Source organism: Nuphar pumila, chromosome 3 (genome assembly GCF_984573655.1).
Source record: "Nuphar pumila chromosome 3, dmNupPumi1.hap1.1, whole genome shotgun sequence".
NCBI classification, from domain to species: Eukaryota; Viridiplantae; Streptophyta; class Magnoliopsida; order Nymphaeales; family Nymphaeaceae; genus Nuphar; species Nuphar pumila.
The window spans coordinates 145,022,126-145,039,920 of record NC_143251.1 but is presented as its reverse complement, the minus strand read 5'-3'; the positions used below and the strand labels follow the sequence as shown (position 1 = coordinate 145,039,920).

The 17,795-nt window shown below is 38.2% G+C and overlaps 1 protein-coding gene and 4 non-coding genes across 5 annotated transcripts; all 5 read right to left on the bottom strand.

Annotated features, from left to right (window-relative positions):
- Positions 1-8,271: 8,271 nt before the first annotated feature.
- Positions 8,272-8,349, bottom strand: LOC149844266 (small nucleolar RNA R16). Its single transcript, XR_016431228.1, has one exon. It is a non-coding gene; the product is annotated as a small nucleolar RNA R16 (small nucleolar RNA).
- Positions 8,350-9,639: 1,290 nt separating this feature from the next.
- On the bottom strand, positions 9,640-9,714 carry LOC149844265 (small nucleolar RNA snoR53Y). The gene has a single exon (XR_016431283.1). It is a non-coding gene; the product is annotated as a small nucleolar RNA snoR53Y (small nucleolar RNA).
- Positions 9,715-10,170: 456 nt separating this feature from the next.
- On the bottom strand, positions 10,171-10,241 carry LOC149844264 (small nucleolar RNA SNOR75). The gene has a single exon (XR_016431288.1). It is a non-coding gene; the product is annotated as a small nucleolar RNA SNOR75 (small nucleolar RNA).
- Positions 10,242-10,471: 230 nt separating this feature from the next.
- LOC149844263 (small nucleolar RNA SNOR75) lies at positions 10,472-10,542 on the bottom strand. Its single transcript, XR_016431287.1, has one exon. It is a non-coding gene; the product is annotated as a small nucleolar RNA SNOR75 (small nucleolar RNA).
- Positions 10,543-12,674: 2,132 nt separating this feature from the next.
- LOC149844262 (putative protein phosphatase 2C 34) lies at positions 12,675-17,498 on the bottom strand. The gene is made up of 5 exons (XM_090002111.1): positions 17,044-17,498; positions 15,409-15,717; positions 14,729-14,846; positions 13,697-13,920; positions 12,675-13,060 (listed from the first exon to the last, which is right to left on the bottom strand). The coding sequence occupies exons 1-5, from the start codon at positions 17,263-17,265 to the stop codon at positions 12,776-12,778; spliced, it is 1,158 nt and encodes a 385-aa protein (XP_089858237.1). The 5' UTR covers positions 17,266-17,498; the 3' UTR covers positions 12,675-12,775.
- Between the last annotated feature and the right edge of the window lie 297 nt (positions 17,499-17,795).

The following is a 17,795-nucleotide window of genomic DNA, read 5'->3' as shown; positions in this document are numbered from 1 at the left end:
TATAGCTGCTCAAGGACGTCACCATATTCTCACCTATTTCATGTAAAAGAAACCAGGGCACATTAAAGCAAACAACTAGTTTAAGGAGGATCCTAGTTATATTCCTGGCACAACACAAAACAAGAACCAATCTGAAAGTAGTGGACAAAGCAATGGTGAAGGACAATTTCTCATTGATAAACATTTATTACTTGCTACATTTATTGGACTTAATTTGAAGCAGAATGATAAAGGAGTGTGGTACGTTGATTCTGAGGCTGCTAATCACATCATGAGTGATGAAAATAAGTTTCTTAAGTTGATTTTCTATTATGGTAAAGATAGTATTATAACTGGAGATGGGACTTGTAATCCCATCACTCATACTGAAAATGTGTTAGTACCTTTGTCAAAGTCTAATTCTTTAAATCTTTCTAACGTCTTCTTCGTTCCCAGTATCAAGAAAATTTTAATTCCAATCTCTAAATTAGTTTATGATATCAATTCATGTGTTGTATTTACTTCATCTTCTGTTTATGTTAAGGATCTTCACACAAAGAAGATGTTCATAGAAGGCAAAATATTTGACAATATGTACATCTTCAGAGAAGATCCTTCCTCCAAGTTTGTTGGTTCTGTTTTAAACCCTAGTTTAGAGTCATTGAGTCCATCCATTTTGTTTAATGTTTTTAGTCTGAATAAAGCCAATGTGTGGCATAGTCGTCTTTCTCATTGTAGTCAAGGTTTTGCGGAAGGATTAGTTTTTGATAAACTTGTCCTCCAAGGATCGTGTTGTTTGTCCCATTTGTTTGTGCACTCAGATGATTGGGGTCATGCACCCAATGCTTCTTTTTTTGGTAGTCGTTATTATGTCTTCCTTTATTGATAATTTCTCTCGCTATACGTAGATATATTTCATGAAGCATAAGCACAAAATATTAAATATATTTACAAAGTTTCATGTGTTAGTTAAAAATCAGTTCTCCGTGTCTATTCTGAATTTCCAGCGTGATTGTGGAGGTGAGTACTCTTTGAAAGAATTTATTACTTATCTTAAAAATAATAGGATCAACCAAAGAGTATTTTGCCCATACATAAATAATAGAATACATAAATAATAGAATCAACTGAAGAATATCTTACCCATATAGCCCACAACAAAATGGCCTTGCTGAAAAAAAGCACTCCATATTGTTGAAAGTGTCCTAGCTATGATGCATGTTGGTGGGGTTCCCTTTTGTCTTAGGACAAAGGTTTTTCATTCAGTTGTTTATGTTATAAACATGTTACCTATGAATATTTTGGATTATAAGTCCCCTTATTACACTGTTTGGAAAGCATCCTGATCATGGTTCTCTATGAGCTTATGGATATATTTGTTATGTTCACATAGATAAATCTTTAAGGAATAAGTTTGAAGCTAGAGCCCATGTTTGTAAATTTTTTTGTTATACTGATGATTATAAAGGATTCAGATATTATGAATAGATGCATTTGAACTTCCAAAATGCAGAACAAGTTAAGGGAAGGAAAGAGAGTGATAATGAAAAGTATCAACCATGGCTAAGTGAAGAATTGTTTTATGTACCTAATGATGCCCTCGTACCACAAAAGGAACCTTACTCAAGAACATCCAAATCAAAATTTCAGTCCTGTTGAAGAAAGTGCAGCCACAGATAGCCGATATAAAGAAGGTTGTGTCTATATGAGGAGAAATAGAAGAATAACAAGTATAGAAGAGGAACAGCCAATTAAAATCATGGATGATGCACATAATAATATCAGCCAACACGATGAAAATGTGGGACAAGAAGAACTCATGAGGTCAAGTAGGATTAAACATTCTATCGAAAGATGGGTGAGTTATGAAAATTTCAGTGTTGAACGTATGCTTTTTCTCATGCAAATAGAGAAATAAGAAGAGCCAATCTCATATGCCCAAGCAGTTCAGAATAAAAAGTGAACTGAAGCCATGAATTATAAGGGCACTACATGAGTGGCCAAACTTGGGAAGTGGTAAAGTGACCTCTGAAGAAAAATGTGATGGAATCCAAATGGGTTTATAAGATCAAATATAAACCTAATGACAATATTGAAAGCAGTGAAAGAGCCACATTGAGGTTAGGGTGGGCACGTGCCCACGCTGATAAGAAAATTCCCCCAGTAGGAAAGTTAAGGTCAGGGTGGGCAGTGCCCACCCTAACTCAATGAAAGTCCCCAACAAGAGATCCATTTAGGGTGGGCACCACCCAACCTAACCACTTTTTGTGCCAGAATAACAAGTAGGAGAGTTTTCCATGCCAAAATAACCATTTTAAATCTAGATCCAGATTCCACTTTGTCATCTCGGATCTAGTTCAGAGAATCATGAATAATAAATGCTTGATTTTGGTTAGAATATTAAGGATCTCATGATTTTTATCAATTAGCATAGATGAGACTTCCATGATTTTTTTATCAATTAGCATATAGAAATTGATCAGCATTTTATTAGAAGCAAGATTGAGGATGGGAAACTTGAAGCAAAATTTGTTGGCTCAAAAAATCATACGATAGATCTTTTAACAAAGGGTTTAACAGAAGCATAGGTTTTGATATTTGAAATCCAAGTTGTCCATGGTGATTACCATGTACAACTTGAGGGAGGCTATTGAGAGATAATGTTGATGGATTTGGGTTTTGGACCCTGATCTAGATTCATATTTTCAGACGTCAGGTATTCTTATGTTCTTTTATTATTTTCAATATTGCCCCTTATGTTATAATTGTGTATTGTTTTGTAATTTCTCCTTTAACTGCTTTCAATATATAATAGAAAGATATACATGATTCCCTATTGAAATCGTGATTCAGCGGTGACCCCTCTCACGTTTTGTCTTCCTCTATTCCTTGAGATAGCTTTGGATAACAGTAAGATACTTAAATTTTATAACTAACTCATCATATGAGGTGCTGGACTGGGAAAGAAGATCCCAGATTGAGACTAGTCATTGACCAGTCAATGCTAAGTTATGCCAGTTGAATCATATATGGACTTGGAGGAGACTTGGCTTAGCAAAGGAGCCTAAGTACCAGCTAAAAATACAATCGAAAGAGCATTTATTATCAAGATATTTAGAAAGTAAATTAATTTCTGAGAAATATATCATGGGAAAATCACAGAAATAGTATTAACTTTTAAAAATCAAGATAAATTAAATTTCTCACAAATATGTTGCCCTAACACAAAGCTTTGCAAGTGCTTTGATCTCGGAATCCGCTTTGAAAGAGACACTCATTCCCATTTTATATTTTCGACCCAAACTCCTCTAATAAGATATCTAACACTTGAGAAAATCTCAAGTGCACTAATTTTTAAGATTCACTAAGCATTCCTTTGAAAAAGCCAGCTCTTATTTTGAAATTAACTGATATTTCATGAGAAAAAAGTAATCTTCAGTCCTATCTTCTAGGATAAGAAAAAATGAGAAAGCATATACAAAAATCTGGTATTTATATAGCAGACTATCTAAGTAATTACATCCCTCCTGTATAGAAGAAAAGGAAATGGTCAGGAATGAGGAATGATGGCTTTGGAATACCACCTTTACATCTGACATGAAAATATTCTTCATCACTATAACGAGCGCAGAGCACCTGTGATATTAAGGAAACAAAACTATTATAGGCATAGAACAAGACGACCATAACTATATAACTGTTCTCAAGTCTCATTTTAACCAATACACTAAGCCAACTGGCCCAGTATCATGAACTATGAGCTTACAGCTGCAGAGGGAAAAGGCTTTCCATCGGGCACCACCTGTATAAATATTTGACATTGAATGGCTGTAATTCAGTGAATATTTAAAGAGCTCTCTATATGACAAAATTTAGCATAGAGATATCCACTAGCTCAATGAGAAAACAAATGTTTTCTGATCAACTTACAGCTAAGAAACGAAATTCATGCTCCCTTTCAATGAAAGATGTGATCTGCATAGATCAATTAATAGCACTGGGAAAATGTCTTTATCGACTTAATTACAAGATACCATTGCAATGAAGACTAGGAATATGATGTTCGTGCACATCTAATGTTAGAACCTTCAAGCTTCTCTTGCAACAAAAAGGTTCTAAAGTTTTGAGCTCACTGTAAAAGTATAACAAGAAATAGCATGCATGTATGGCATGCGGAGTGGACTAGTAGTGCATCTTTGCATACTTATTTCAAACACAGTAACAACAAGAGTTTCACCCTGGAAATCTCCTGCATTGTTTGCACATGTCAGTTAAATACTTGGAAATGACAATAGATTCCATGTTTTTACACAAATCCAAGAATGCAATGCCAACCCTTGTTTCCGCTTTTGCTATCCCCCTTTCAAAGAAAATGGGAGCAACATGGCCAAAGACACCGATAAATCCGCGTAGCACCGCAGTCCTAAAAATTTTCAGCTCAGGAAATGTACCCCGTGCACTTCTTTCTGGTTTGGTAAATTACAAAGCAGATAATAACAATTTAGATAAGAAGATTTTCAACATAGTAGAAGTCATTTACGAGATAAGCATGCTCAGTTGGCACTGGTTTTCTTTCAAGAACAAAGCTGAAAAGATGTAGGAGAAACTTTCCATATAACCATGAATTTCCATTTTCGATTTGAATAAATAAATAAATATTCTTTTTGATTGGTGAAGACTGAAGAGCCACTAAAACTTGAGAGATTTAAGTATTTTGTTCGTGGCACTGAAAAGCCAGAGAGAGAGAGAGTTGAACAATAAAAATTGCATCATTTGCTTCCTTTTATCTGAAGAAATAAATAAATATATACTTTCTGGATGGTGAGGAGCCGCTAAAACTTTGAGAGAATCGTGTGTTTGGTTCGAGGACTCATAAAGGTCCCAAACAACAAAAATTGCACCATTTTACTGCAAAATTTTCTTACTCGAAACTGTAAAACACAAGCAAGAACAATCTCCATTCCATCATTTTAAATCAAGACCAACACTCCCAAAAATTTATCTTGGAATTCTGCAACAGTTCCGAAAAAACTGACACGAATTCCACATTCTTATGGTTGGAGTTGTTGGGTCATTATACTTCAAACATTTTCAATCAAAAAACAAGCAAAAACCGTTCCCTCCATCGGATAACCGTGGAATCAAAATGACAGAGGGCTCCAAATTTTCACAAAAAGAAATTTCATTCTCTTTCTGATATTCTGCAATATGGTCACCCATTTCTCAATAAATTTTCGTTAGTTTAATCGAAAATTGCCAGTCAGAACTGATCAAAGGACGAAATTACAGACACCAACATAATCAAAACTGCGAAATCGCGAAGAGGGTAACACAAAAACTTAACGCACGAACTTTTTCACCCTTCATATTGTAACTGGGATGAGATAAAGAGTTCTTTTTCAACGCAATCGAAATGGTCGAAGAGAGCGGAAGGAGAAAGAAGGGAAACGAGGCAAAGGATTCAGAAGTCACTAGACAGAAGAGATCCGAATCCGCAGATGGAGAGGTAGCCGTCAGGAGATGCGATGGCGTCGAAGTCGGATGGATCGTTCATCTCAGGGAAGGAAGAGGAGAAGCCAATGGCAGCCATGGGAGCGAGGGGATTCGAACGCGAGACCTCCCCAGCCATTACGTTCCAAATACAACCATAAGTCCACGGGGAGAAACTGGTTTTTTGGATGATGTGAGACGGGACAGTAATGTGCATACCCGACCCGAACCCGTTAAAGGCATCCAAAGGGTAATCTACGTATAGTCGTCCAGATTTTAGTAAAATTGCGTTGAATGGCATACGTTTTACAATTTTTTACGAGAGACGACTATCTATGAAACAAATTGCTCGTAGACTGTTTGGTGGGCCAAACACCCTCCAGGGCGGTTCGTGTCGTTTGATGCTAGGGCTGCAAATGGGTCAGATCCAGGATGGGAAGTTTTGCAATATTTGACTCAAATTCCAACTTGTTGAATACATCCACATCAACGAGGTCACATTTGTCCAATTTGGGTCTACGAAACACATTGAGGTAGCCAATATCCCCCCCCCCATACCATAAAGAACTAAAATTGAGATAAAAAAATTGGATCCCCATGCAAATCCATCAAATTTACATCACAACCACTAGAAAATAGATTACATTGACTTCACAGGTTGATCCCTTTAGATGAGATAGAGTGAATTTGATATGAGTGTAACTGGGATGAGTATGCTTATATGGATGTGTAAAAAATATAATAAAAAATAAAATTCAGAACAAGGAGATACCCAAGAAGGTAGGCATTACACCAATTGAAAATAAGATGAGAGGCACCAAGAAGACACGGCCGGAGATGATAGGAAAGGATAAGAAGGGTTTCAACCTCTCCAGAAATTGGATAAAAATGATTGGAGGAGAAGGATTCACGTGGAGACCCAGAATGATTTTATTTTTGGTTCATATCGTAGACACCAATTGTTTTGAGATGAAGGCCTAGTTGTTGTTTGTTGTTGTATGATATCTTTTTTTGTTTGGAAGGCAAGCTGGGTTTATAAAACGATACCATTGAGATTTGAACTTGAAAAACATAAGGCGACGTGCACTAGCTGCTCCTACCAGACAAGGAGACATCTTAAATCACTTCTTAAGAACCTAAAAACACAACTTTTCAAAGGTTCAAGAACATTGAAGTTGAGCTGAAAGTTCAGCTATATGTTTCAATAGTATATTGTGTTCCGCGTGATTGTAGCAATAAATCACAAACATTTGCACAACACAACTTATCTATTTCCAATATTGATTGGGGGCAATACACATGATTAGAATACAGTCGAATCTCTTCGGGTTTGATAAAAGAAGAAAAGAAAACTGGTACAACAAACTAAGGATGTCATTAACAACAGCTGCCATCTTGTTCATTCCAAGCAAGAATTGTTCATGAGATTACAACCCTTTCCCCCATAAACAGACCACACAGAAAATCAATAGAGAAGAGTTTTTTTCCTTTGAGAGCACACCTTCTGTAATACATTTCCAAAATATGAATGACGTAACAATCATCTTTGGTTTCAAAAGAAAATCTCTGTTCATGGATGTAAACCGCACATAGGCTGAGGGCAACACACTCTATCATGATTCATGCGAAGTAAATGTTAAACTGAATATATCTTGTTTTTTTGTAGGCTAACTGGGGTTAGGCAGACCGCACCAGTTATACAACCATACCATTGGGATTTGAACATGCAACGTCACAACACAAGGTGACATGCACCCACAAATCCTACCAGATCTTTAACCCAAGGCAAAAAACAAGAAACTAAGGTTAAAAAGCCTATAAACGGAATACAGTTGTCATGTTTCATATTAACAATATTTTTAAATTTTGGATTTTCTTAATAATGTCTAAAAGCAAACAGAAAATTCACTGCATAAAAATGCAAAGAAATTTCATAAACTTGAGTTCCATAATTTTTTATTTTTATTAAAAAAGACTAATTTCAGTTTGCTATCCCATCAGAAATGCAATGGAAATATGAAGCTAAAAAATCAAAATTAAGATCAAGAACACTACTGAGGCAGTAGTCAGAACTTCATCTCTTATGGATGCTCAGAATAATCTTTATATAATCATTCTAAATTCAGATGTCCAGACATATATAAAAGATCTTCATCACTGCAAGGCATTCATAACCAACTTAAAAGGAAAAGAAAGAACTCGATAAAAAACCCGTCGAGGGTGTCTTTTTTTTTTTGAAAGGCAAGCAGGGATTAGGCAGACCCCCCACCAGTTATCATTCAAACATACCAGTGGGTTAAGGCATTCTCTAAATCTCTCAGTCATCAAGTATGTAATTTGCAGACAATCAACATGGCATCAGATTCTGACCGCCCGTCTGCATTCTTTCATCATAGAGATTTTTGAACAATGCTTGATAATTCGCATAATAAAATCAAAAAATTTTGGTTGAAGCATTTGACACCAATGCAAGACCTGCAACGAGCCGGTAAGCCAACCACAAGATCTCAGCACCAGTTTTATCCATTCAGCAATTCAGCAACAGCAAAATATTGACTGAAGTCTGCGTGCTGGAAAGAAGATAAATGGTGCATAAAGAAATATCCACATATTATGGCATTTCCTTGCAAAGCAGTGATTGATCACTCCAAGTCCCACCAACAGCTCAACATATACCAACTTAAACATAATGAAAAGCAAATAGTAAAACATTGCAGGGAACTTATCACTTGTCCTGCAAGAACTTGCTTCCAGACATAACATAACAATTTCATGTACATCATTAAATGATTAGAAAATCACAAGGGCATCAGATAATAAGCGGAGTTTGAGTCCACATCACAATTCAGTGTGTAGGATAAGATAACATCATATGCCCCATGCCTTTTCTATCACATTCACAATTGATGCTTTTCCAAGAAATAATAAATTCATAATGGTTAGAGAAAATGTTCATAAATGCAAATTCAAGTAGGCAATCAAACAATAAGCAGAGTCAGAGTTAAGAGTCGCCACTGTGATTCAGTTTATAGGATAAGATCACTAGCAGACAATAAGCAGAGTCAGAGTTAAGCGTCATCATTGTGATTCAGTTTGTAGAACAAGATGACTAGCATCATTATCCACCATTTAATCCTATTCTTACCATGTAAAAAGTGGCAGTGAAAGAGTAAACGCCAAAAAGGAAAAGAATAAACAGATCATTTCATGCCTAACACTTGATATCATCAGTTCCCAAAATTTACAGCAAGCATTTACACTACTCATTTAGTTGGGACAATTTGACACCAATACAACAAAAAAAGATTGCAGTGGACTTGTAAGCCAAACAATGACTAAGCATAGATCTTTTTTCATCAAGATCGCAACAATCAGCATTTATCAGATAAATGAAAATGTGTGGGATGGGCAGATAAAATATATTACTTTCATAAAAATAGCAGAAAGCTAAGTTTCAAAAGGGAAAAGAGACAAACCACATGTAGGATGAACTCAGTAAACAAGCAGCAATGTGAGCCACCCATTTGTGGATCCATCCTTACGGTTGTCTGCCGCTGCCATTGCATCAGAATCTGATGGAATGGCTTTTAGTGTAGGCATTGTGTAAAGGCTCTATAATAATGAATTATACAAGCTGCTCAAAATCCAACAATGCCAATTCCTTGAAAAATAATTACGAAAGGGCAAACAAACAAAGTGAAAATGCCCATCCCAGGGCTACAATAGTAGGAGTGCAATGATCTGGCAGCTTAACCACCAATATATCACTTTCATGATAGAACAGTAGAACCATACATAACACATAAAGCACATGTTCTGTAGTAATTCTAGCATGTTATCTAGGCCTGAATCAAATTAGTTCAATTTGAAAGAAATGAAGGACACAACATCCTTGGATAAGACTTCCAATTTGTTTGTATTGAATCATGTAATATACCAAATTGAATAAATGACCTAATGCAAACTAGTTAAGTTTCACATTCAGGTGTCAAAAAAAAACTCTCCCCTATGATCCAATGGTGCATATTTTCATAAAAAAAGAAGTATATGATAAGAAAAAAGAAAACAAATACTTCAAGCAAAACAGCCAACAAAGAAATGGATTCCAAGTTCGTATACAGAAATGCATTCTCCTAGAAATTAGGCACAATAGGACTCGACTGGAGTCGAAGTTCCCTTGGCACATGAGAAAAATGTTCATCAACTAATCAATATTAGCATGGACAATGAAACATCTTTGGGAACTTGCAAGTACAATGGAATAGCTGCCAAACACTGCTTGCACATTTACAATGTTCTTCAAGGGGGGGGAAGGAAACGCTAGCGACAAAGAAAACAAAGTACGCCATGTTCAAGGGAACTTGTGTATACCAAAACAGAGAGGAAAACAACCAAATTTCCAGGAAAAAGATATCGAAAAACCATGGGAACCAAATACGGCTTAGTTTTCTTCATGTTTTGAGAAATAATGGTAACACCCAATCTGTTTTCCCTGATGGTAACTACATGTTAAAAACATAGATATCAACTCTATCAAACAACTGAGACTGCAACACAAATGCAACTATTACAAGAAGAAATCAGAACATGTGAATGCACTGAATCATCAGAAAAGAAAACAAATAATAGAGAAAAGTGAATTCAGGTTACAGAGAGGGAAGGATCGGAATGGAAATAGGAGAGAAAGGGAAGGGAGGGGGTTCCTCTCAGACAAATGCCTCGAATGACATCACAGTATAATCAGACTCGTCATCTTCTTCTCATCACGGAGAAACCCACCATCATGTTATAATCATAATTTTAGAACACCAAATGAAACCAAGAAACAGAAGACGAAGTACACGAAAAGAGGGGGAGGCAGATCGACAAGCAACAAACGGAAAACATTACATGAATGCATAAAATCATCAGCAAATAAAACAAATAACATAGAAAAGTAAATTCAGGTTACAGAGAGGGAAGGATCGGAATGGGAATAGGAGAGAAAGGGAAGGGAGGGGGTTCCTCTCAGACAAATGCCTCGAATGACATCATAGTATAATCAGACTCGTCATCTTTTTCTCATCACCGAGAAACCCATCATCATGGAATCATCATAATTTTGGAACACCAAATGAAACCAGGAAACAGAAGACGAAGTAGACGAAAAGAGGAGGCAGATCGAGAAGCAAAAAACGGAAAAACCTATGAGAAAGAGCGAGAGAGCGCAATTTATAGAGTTTGAAATTCTAGGGTTTGTGAGGAGCAAACGAAGCAAATGACCAATTTCACCCTACATTCAAATTTTTGGCTCGATCGAATGGAGTTATATTACTGTGTCAAGCCTGTCATCGAGACCGTTGGCTTGGACACACCCACGGTGATAGGAAAAAAAATGGTCGAATGGTTAGTAGGGATGGCAGTGGACCGGGGGAAAGCGGGGCCCCGCCCCGCCTCGCCCCGTTTGGACCGGGGATGAAGGGTATGAAACGGGGATGGAGGCCGGGGTGGAGGATAAAATCCATCCCCGCCGCGGAGGCGGGGCGGGGGTGGACGTGCACTTTTCCCCGCCCCGTCCCCACCACGATCCCCGCCTAATCCCCGCCCCGACCACTTTTCCCCGCAATATCCCCGCCCCGCCTCATCCCCGTTTGGACCGGGGATGAAGGGTATGAAACGAGGATGGAGGCGGGGGTGGAGGATAAAATCCATCCCCGCCGCGGAGGCGGGGCGGGGGTGGAGGATAAAATTTTGAGGCGGGGCGGGGGTGGAAACCTTGTCCCCGGCCCGGCCCCGCCCCGCCCCGCCCCACTGCCATCCCTAATGGTTAGTGACTAGAGCGGATGAACGGTCACCCAAACACATTGCTTTGAGTTTATTTTAAGCTCTTCATTTTGTATATCTCAAATGCATTTCATCTAATGCATCAATGGCTTTGAGAAATTTCGTGGGACCTATTAAGATACTAAGAACCCGGTCATAATGTTTGGGAAGCTTTCATCTACAAGATGAACGGTATCAAAGAGAACTCTGACTGAGATTACTATCAGACCTGCTTGTGACCGGATCCTCTCCCGTTAGTGACATGGTATGTTTTTTTGTACATAAACAAATTTTTTTTTTTATCTATCAAAAAATAAACCACCACTATGGTTTGAACCATTGTTATCAGTATTGGTGCGTATCGGCTGATACACTTGGTATCGGCAGAAAATTGATATGATGCAAGCCTGAATCGGCTATTTTTTAATAAACATAAAAATAACAAAAAATAAATTTTATTATTATTTTAATAATTTTAACATGTGTCACAATTGGCACAATAATTTATTATTATTTTTGGGTTGATACAGAATTATTCACTCGAGTATCAATATGGGCAGATACAGCTGAATCAGTGGCCCAACAATTCAGGGCTGATACCGATGCTGACAACATAGGTTTGAACATCCCACTACAAGCCCTGAGGGGTCACGTTGGCCGTGGACAGGGTCGATGTCTGCAGTGTTAAAACTCCATGGATACATAATTTATACCTTACCAGTAGTAGGGATGCAAACCATTCGGATTTCGGAAAAGAAAATACATTGGGTAGTCGGTTCAAATCGGATCCAGGACCGCCAAATTTTTCAAAAGTCCCAACCTGAATCTGACCCGTTTGCTACCCTAACTAGCAGTCTATGTAACAAAGATACATGGATACAATGACATGCTGCACCAGTTTGACTAGCAAGTTTGAGAATTTTTTGAGAAAACAAGGTGCAGGAGCATGGAAAATTACAAGTATTTAATAAAAAAAATTAAAAACTTGAGCTGCTGGTGTGTTTGGAACTTAAGATTAGAAATTCACCACAAGAACAGTGAAACTGAAACAAGAAAAGGTGAAAATAATGGGGAGACACGTTTTCCCTCATCCCCCTTTTATGGGGTGTTTGGATTCATGGACATGGTGAAATTGGGACTCGATTCCATCAAAATTCTTCCATGAAAAATGAGAACTGTGATAGGATTTGGATTCCAATCTCACTCGATTTCACAAATGCAAACCGCCAAAATGATGTTTTTCTTTATAAAATACACATCCTCATTCCTCAGTGTCCTAAAAGCCTTTCATCCCAGGTGGTTGGCATCAACTACCGGTGGCACTACAATTCCAGCCATGGTGACCGGTTACATCGTGAAAATAAGCCAAGACGATGGTGATGATTGAAGATGATCTAGCATACATAGAAAAAGTTCACTTGTTATTACAAGAAACTGATATATACAGGCATACTAAGCAAAGATATTTACAACATTTTAAGGTTCTGAGCACGCATTTGGAACATTAGCAGCCAAAAGCAACCGTGCCATTTATACAAGGACCCCCTTTGCCCTTATGTTTGTTTCCTGCACCAACCAACAATTCATGATCGACTAAATTGTCTTGACTTTGGGTTGTTGAAGAACTAAAGAATAAGCATATAGCTGAACAATCATCAACTGCCAATCCTGGTTTCCTACATTTCCATGCATTAACTGCATATTTCACAAGACTTCTCGCTGAAGTTTCTTTCTGAGTCACTGAAGAAACAACCTCCACAGCTTCCTGGTTTGAGAGGACATCCCAGACCTAAATTTAACCACCACAATGAAATTACATTTATTTCATGCGAGCAATCAACAAAACAAGTTGAGCAATAATATTAATAATAATGATGATGATGATAAAGAAGAAGCCTTAAAAAAAATGCTGCCTAGGGCCAGATGTCTTGACTAAAGCCTTTTGCAACATTGGGGTTGAATGAGATAGCTGGACAATTAGGTCACGCTATCATAATGGATGGGTCTCAGGTTTGAATCTCACCGAAGTTATCCCCCAACTTGACTGTCAAAAAAGAAAAAAAATTGGCAACATGACCCAAGTGAAAATCAAGATGATAGGGGATATGGCTAGCATCAACACCCACTATGGACCAAAGAAAGTGAATGCCAATCAGTGTCATCAGTTGAGCAGACATGATTAAAAACATTTCCAAATACTTGGAAGGCTTTTAACAATGTCAAGAATTTTCTGGTTTAAAGAAATGTTGATACTTTGGATCCACACAATATGAAAAAATATTATGCTTCAACATTTCATAAGGTGTGACATATCCAAGTAGATAGATATACTTGAGAAAACCAAGACATCTTCACTCCAAGAAAACACAGACAACAGTGCAGCTTGTATGATTAGAAAGAGTTAGCAGGTATCACAAGTGCATACCCCATCTGTAGCTAGCACAAGAAACTGATCTCCGTCTGTAATCTGCCACTGTGTCACATCTGGGGCAGAAACAATCCCAAAATCTTTAAGACAGTAGTCCCCAAAGGCTCTAGATGTTGACAGACCAGGTGTTTCCTGGCTTGGGGACCATACCCTATACACTCCTGGTTCATCGTGTAAACAGAATACCTGCCCCCTGGATTGCCTTATCCTCTCAGCTTCCTCTGAAATCAATAAGAATAAGAATGACTGAAGGAGCTGAAGTTTTCACACACACACACACACAGCCCTTGAGTTGCATTGGGTGTTAACAAGTTCGCTGAATCTTTTGCCATGGCAGCACTATATTCAGATTCAAAAAGTATGAATCAAACAAGTAATTTTCTGTCAGGATTATTTAGTATCTTTGGCAGTGCTAAACAGTACAGGACACCAGGATATTTGAAAGCTGTGAGGTGCAAAAGGACTAGCTATACTTGGCATTGACCAGTACAAGCCAAGGACACACAAACACACATGAACATGCCCACAAGCATGCAAACACTTGTAAAACATTTATTCTTAACTATGTACAGTGTCTGCCCACAAGGGCTCCGCTCATCGGGTAGGGGTGACTTTTGAATGTCACCAAGTTGATGGGATGCCACAAGTTCGAACCCAAGGGTGGTGTCCCTTGCTGCAAGGTCAAAGCAGGGGGGACCTCAAGGGTTTTAACAGCTGGAGGCCAGCCATTGTGAGTTCAATGATGGGGGAATTTTCCCCTTGGATCCAAAAAAAAAAACTATGAACAATGGTTGAGTATCCTTCATGCAGCGGCTTTTCTTAGACATCTTATGGTTTCAGGCTTCTCAAAATCTATCACTGAAAAAGCACACTCAAAAAGATGACAAATGAATATACAAGTACATTAGTTAAAATTTGAGAATGCCCCTGCCTTTGTGTCATGCCAGCCTTATCAATATTTAAAAATTGACAGGTTTAAGACTTGAATTTATTGACATTCTTCCCAACTTATATATATAAATGACTTACGTGGTAAATGTGGTTTGAAGTCAACAGTCATTTGAACTGCAACCAAGCTGCCATCCTCAGAAGTTGTGCCTAATACCGCACGAGAATCACCAACATTTGCTATGACAATCATATCACCCTAAGGGAGAATGGAAATTGTGAGAATCATTACTTGGTCATTAATTTTCTCGATTAAATGCATAGTCTTGCATGGTAGATCACATAGAAAAAATATTCAAACCAAGAACAAAATAAATTGTTTGAAGTTTCAAAGTTAGAATGTAAAGCAAAATACAATGAGAAATAATAGTATCATGCTTTCACATTCTTCAAATGAAAGGGGCTAGTGACCTACACATTCACGACAAAAAAGCTTTTTGTCAAAGTCTTTAACAGCTGAACTTTGAATCCTTGGACTCAGTTTACAAGTGAAGTAAAGCACTTATGTTTGAAATTTTCAGGGATCTATTTAGAGTTTTTTTATTGCCCAATTTAAATGGTTGGAATTTGCAACTCTGTAAAAATCCAACTAACTAAGTTTTAATGTGTGCAGGCTTTTGATATAACAGCTAGTCAGGTTGTACAATTAACCTTATATTATAGCCCTCCAATATGAAATTTCATCAGGCCAGAGTTTTGTGTGAATGTATAATAGCAATAAGAACCTATAGTATATGAAAAGCATTGTAATTTCTCCTTACCTGCTTGACAACAGTCACTGAAGTTGTCCCACTAGAAAAGCTATAGAAGTTTTGATGCTGGTCAAGTTCCATATCAACACGAGCACAAGTTCTCACATAGGACTGCTTCCACACATCAAAAGTGCCATAGCTTTTAATGCATTCATCATCGACATCTAGAGCAACAGTGGCCAAACCAAGAATCTCCTGCCACTGGCAAAGCAAAGCAGATGGAAGCGAATCTCTAACTCTTTTTGCCACATAATGTCCCCATGGACCATGCCCATCGAACAGACCACAGAACATCATGTCGTCTTGGTACCCAAATCCCTACACATGAAATAAGCCAAATAATCTTAAGTGGAGCAACATTATGATGTGATGATGATTAATAATGGTGATAATGTGCCAAAGATAATAGTAAATAGTGAGTGGCAATGCATAGATTTTGAGTTCCTTTTCTCATCTTAGCATGATTAAACAGGCAGTCAATTATAGAATGACGGCTACTGAAAGTATGACAACAATGGGCATGTTCCTATTCCATAACACATACACTAGGAAACAACCAGAGCAGGCACTGAGGTAAAATAGTGGTGGTGATGAGAAAGACTAGAAAGATGAAAGTTGAACATGAAGATGATGATAACAGTGTTGGTTGTGGTCATGTTTAATGTAACAGCCAAGTATAACACCTAATCGTATAAAAAGTGATGTTTAAGATGTGCTATTCATAAGAAAGAAATTAACAGTGAAGCATTCTAGTAGATGAATTAACATAAACACGGTGTTCATCAGGATGATGATGATTCTTGTTCAAACCTCTCTCTCAAAAAAAAAGTAATGCTTGGTCAAGAACCCGAGCAAAATGTGTGTTCAAATAAAAGAAAAGAAAATGGTGAGCATGACAAGCAGAGGATAAAGATGATAATAGCAATGCATTCTAGCAAACAAAAAATAGTTGAGCAAGTTTTTTTTTTCCATATTTAACCTGGGGAAACCCCCGAGTCCGGCCTAGGAAACATCGTCGCCTTACCGGGGCAGGAAAGCGCGAGGGCTAGTACCCTCAACCCCAGGGGCCTACGCTAGCTTCGGCTTGCGGAAGGGCTTACCGTCCGCCGGAGCCCGTCCGACAGCCGAAGCGCGCTTCAAATACGCTAACCCCTTTGGGTCCTTAACAAGCAAGTTGAACGAGTAATTAACGAAAAAAGATGTTAATTATGATGGTCATGGTGATGTAGATGATGACTGGTGATGCATCCTAGCAACCAACTAAATCAAATGAACATGATGATCGTCATGATCATGCTAGTACCAACTACCAAGCAAAACATGAACTTGAGTAAAAAATGACGATCAAGTTGATATGACAAGCATGACAGAGGATGTCAAATGACGCATTCCTAGAGACCACATTCAAGAAACACTAAATAAAGATTAGTGGCGACGTTAACGATCATCAAAAACATCATGGCAATCACCAAAATGCTTGGTTGACCAACTCTACAAAGTTACAAACATAAGCCCAATTCTTATGTTTCATAAAGCATAACCAAACTAAACAACCGAACTTCAACCAAACATGAAACACCCACTTCAAGACTACAACCAATAGAAATGGTAAACAAGCAAATGAAGCAAAACGAAAGGGAATACCGCCCACACAACCAAGCAATCCTGATTAACTCCTTTCTTTCCTCTCTGCGAAAAATAGGAAGCGATTCCATTCGACCTATTTGCGAGGATGGCTCGATTGCTGTAAACCAACCGATGGTTCTTCCTCGCTTCTCTCGCCAATTCCTCGGCGACTTCTCTCCCTCCATCATTCTTCCCCTTTCCCCCAGAGAAGGAACTGCAGGAGAAGGGGAGACACGTCATACCCAAAAACGCAAACTATGGCTACTCTTTTCACCACTTTTCACGCCAAAAGCTTCGCTAGAATGCATGATTTCTCTGAAACTGAAAGACCAACATTCGGATTCTATTCGATCTTAAAGGATGCGATCGAAATACCGGATTCTTCGGTTGATATGGAGAGGAGTACATGGTGTTATTGGGGTGGGAAATTGGGGCCGGGAAAAGAAAGGAAGGGAAGTCTTCCGATTGGTTTTCGGTGGGAGAAAGATTTTTGCGTTCAGTGGAATCGAACGATTAGAAGTGGAATGGAGGAACGTCCCTTTTATGCACATCACCTTCAGAACCTCTTTCTTCTCCCATCTGACCGTTCTCTCTCTCTCTCTCTCTCTCTCTCTCTCTCTTGGAAACAGCAATGGTTTGAAATTCAGCAATTACGTAAGCGTACCTGGGTTGAGGGTTTCTTTAACTAAAGTGCCACAAGGCCCAACTCCTGAATTTAACCCCTTCATTAGTATGTAGAGAAAATGACTAGTCTGCCATCCTTTGGATTA

What these genes read in the sequence shown, in the direction of transcription:
- LOC149844262 (XM_090002111.1), bottom strand. Translation starts at nt 17,265, where the DNA reads ATGACGTGTCTCCCCTTCTCCTGCAGTTCCTTCTCTGGGGGAAAGGGG. An exon ending in CAGTGACTGTTGTCAAGCAG is followed by an intron (nt 14,847 to 15,408) that starts GTAAGGAGAAAT and finishes ATTCTCCCTTAG; the next exon opens with GGTGATATGATTGTCATAGC. An exon ending in TTGTGCTAGCTACAGATGGG is followed by an intron (nt 13,061 to 13,696) that starts GTATGCACTTGT and finishes GGTTAAATTTAG; the next exon opens with GTCTGGGATGTCCTCTCAAA.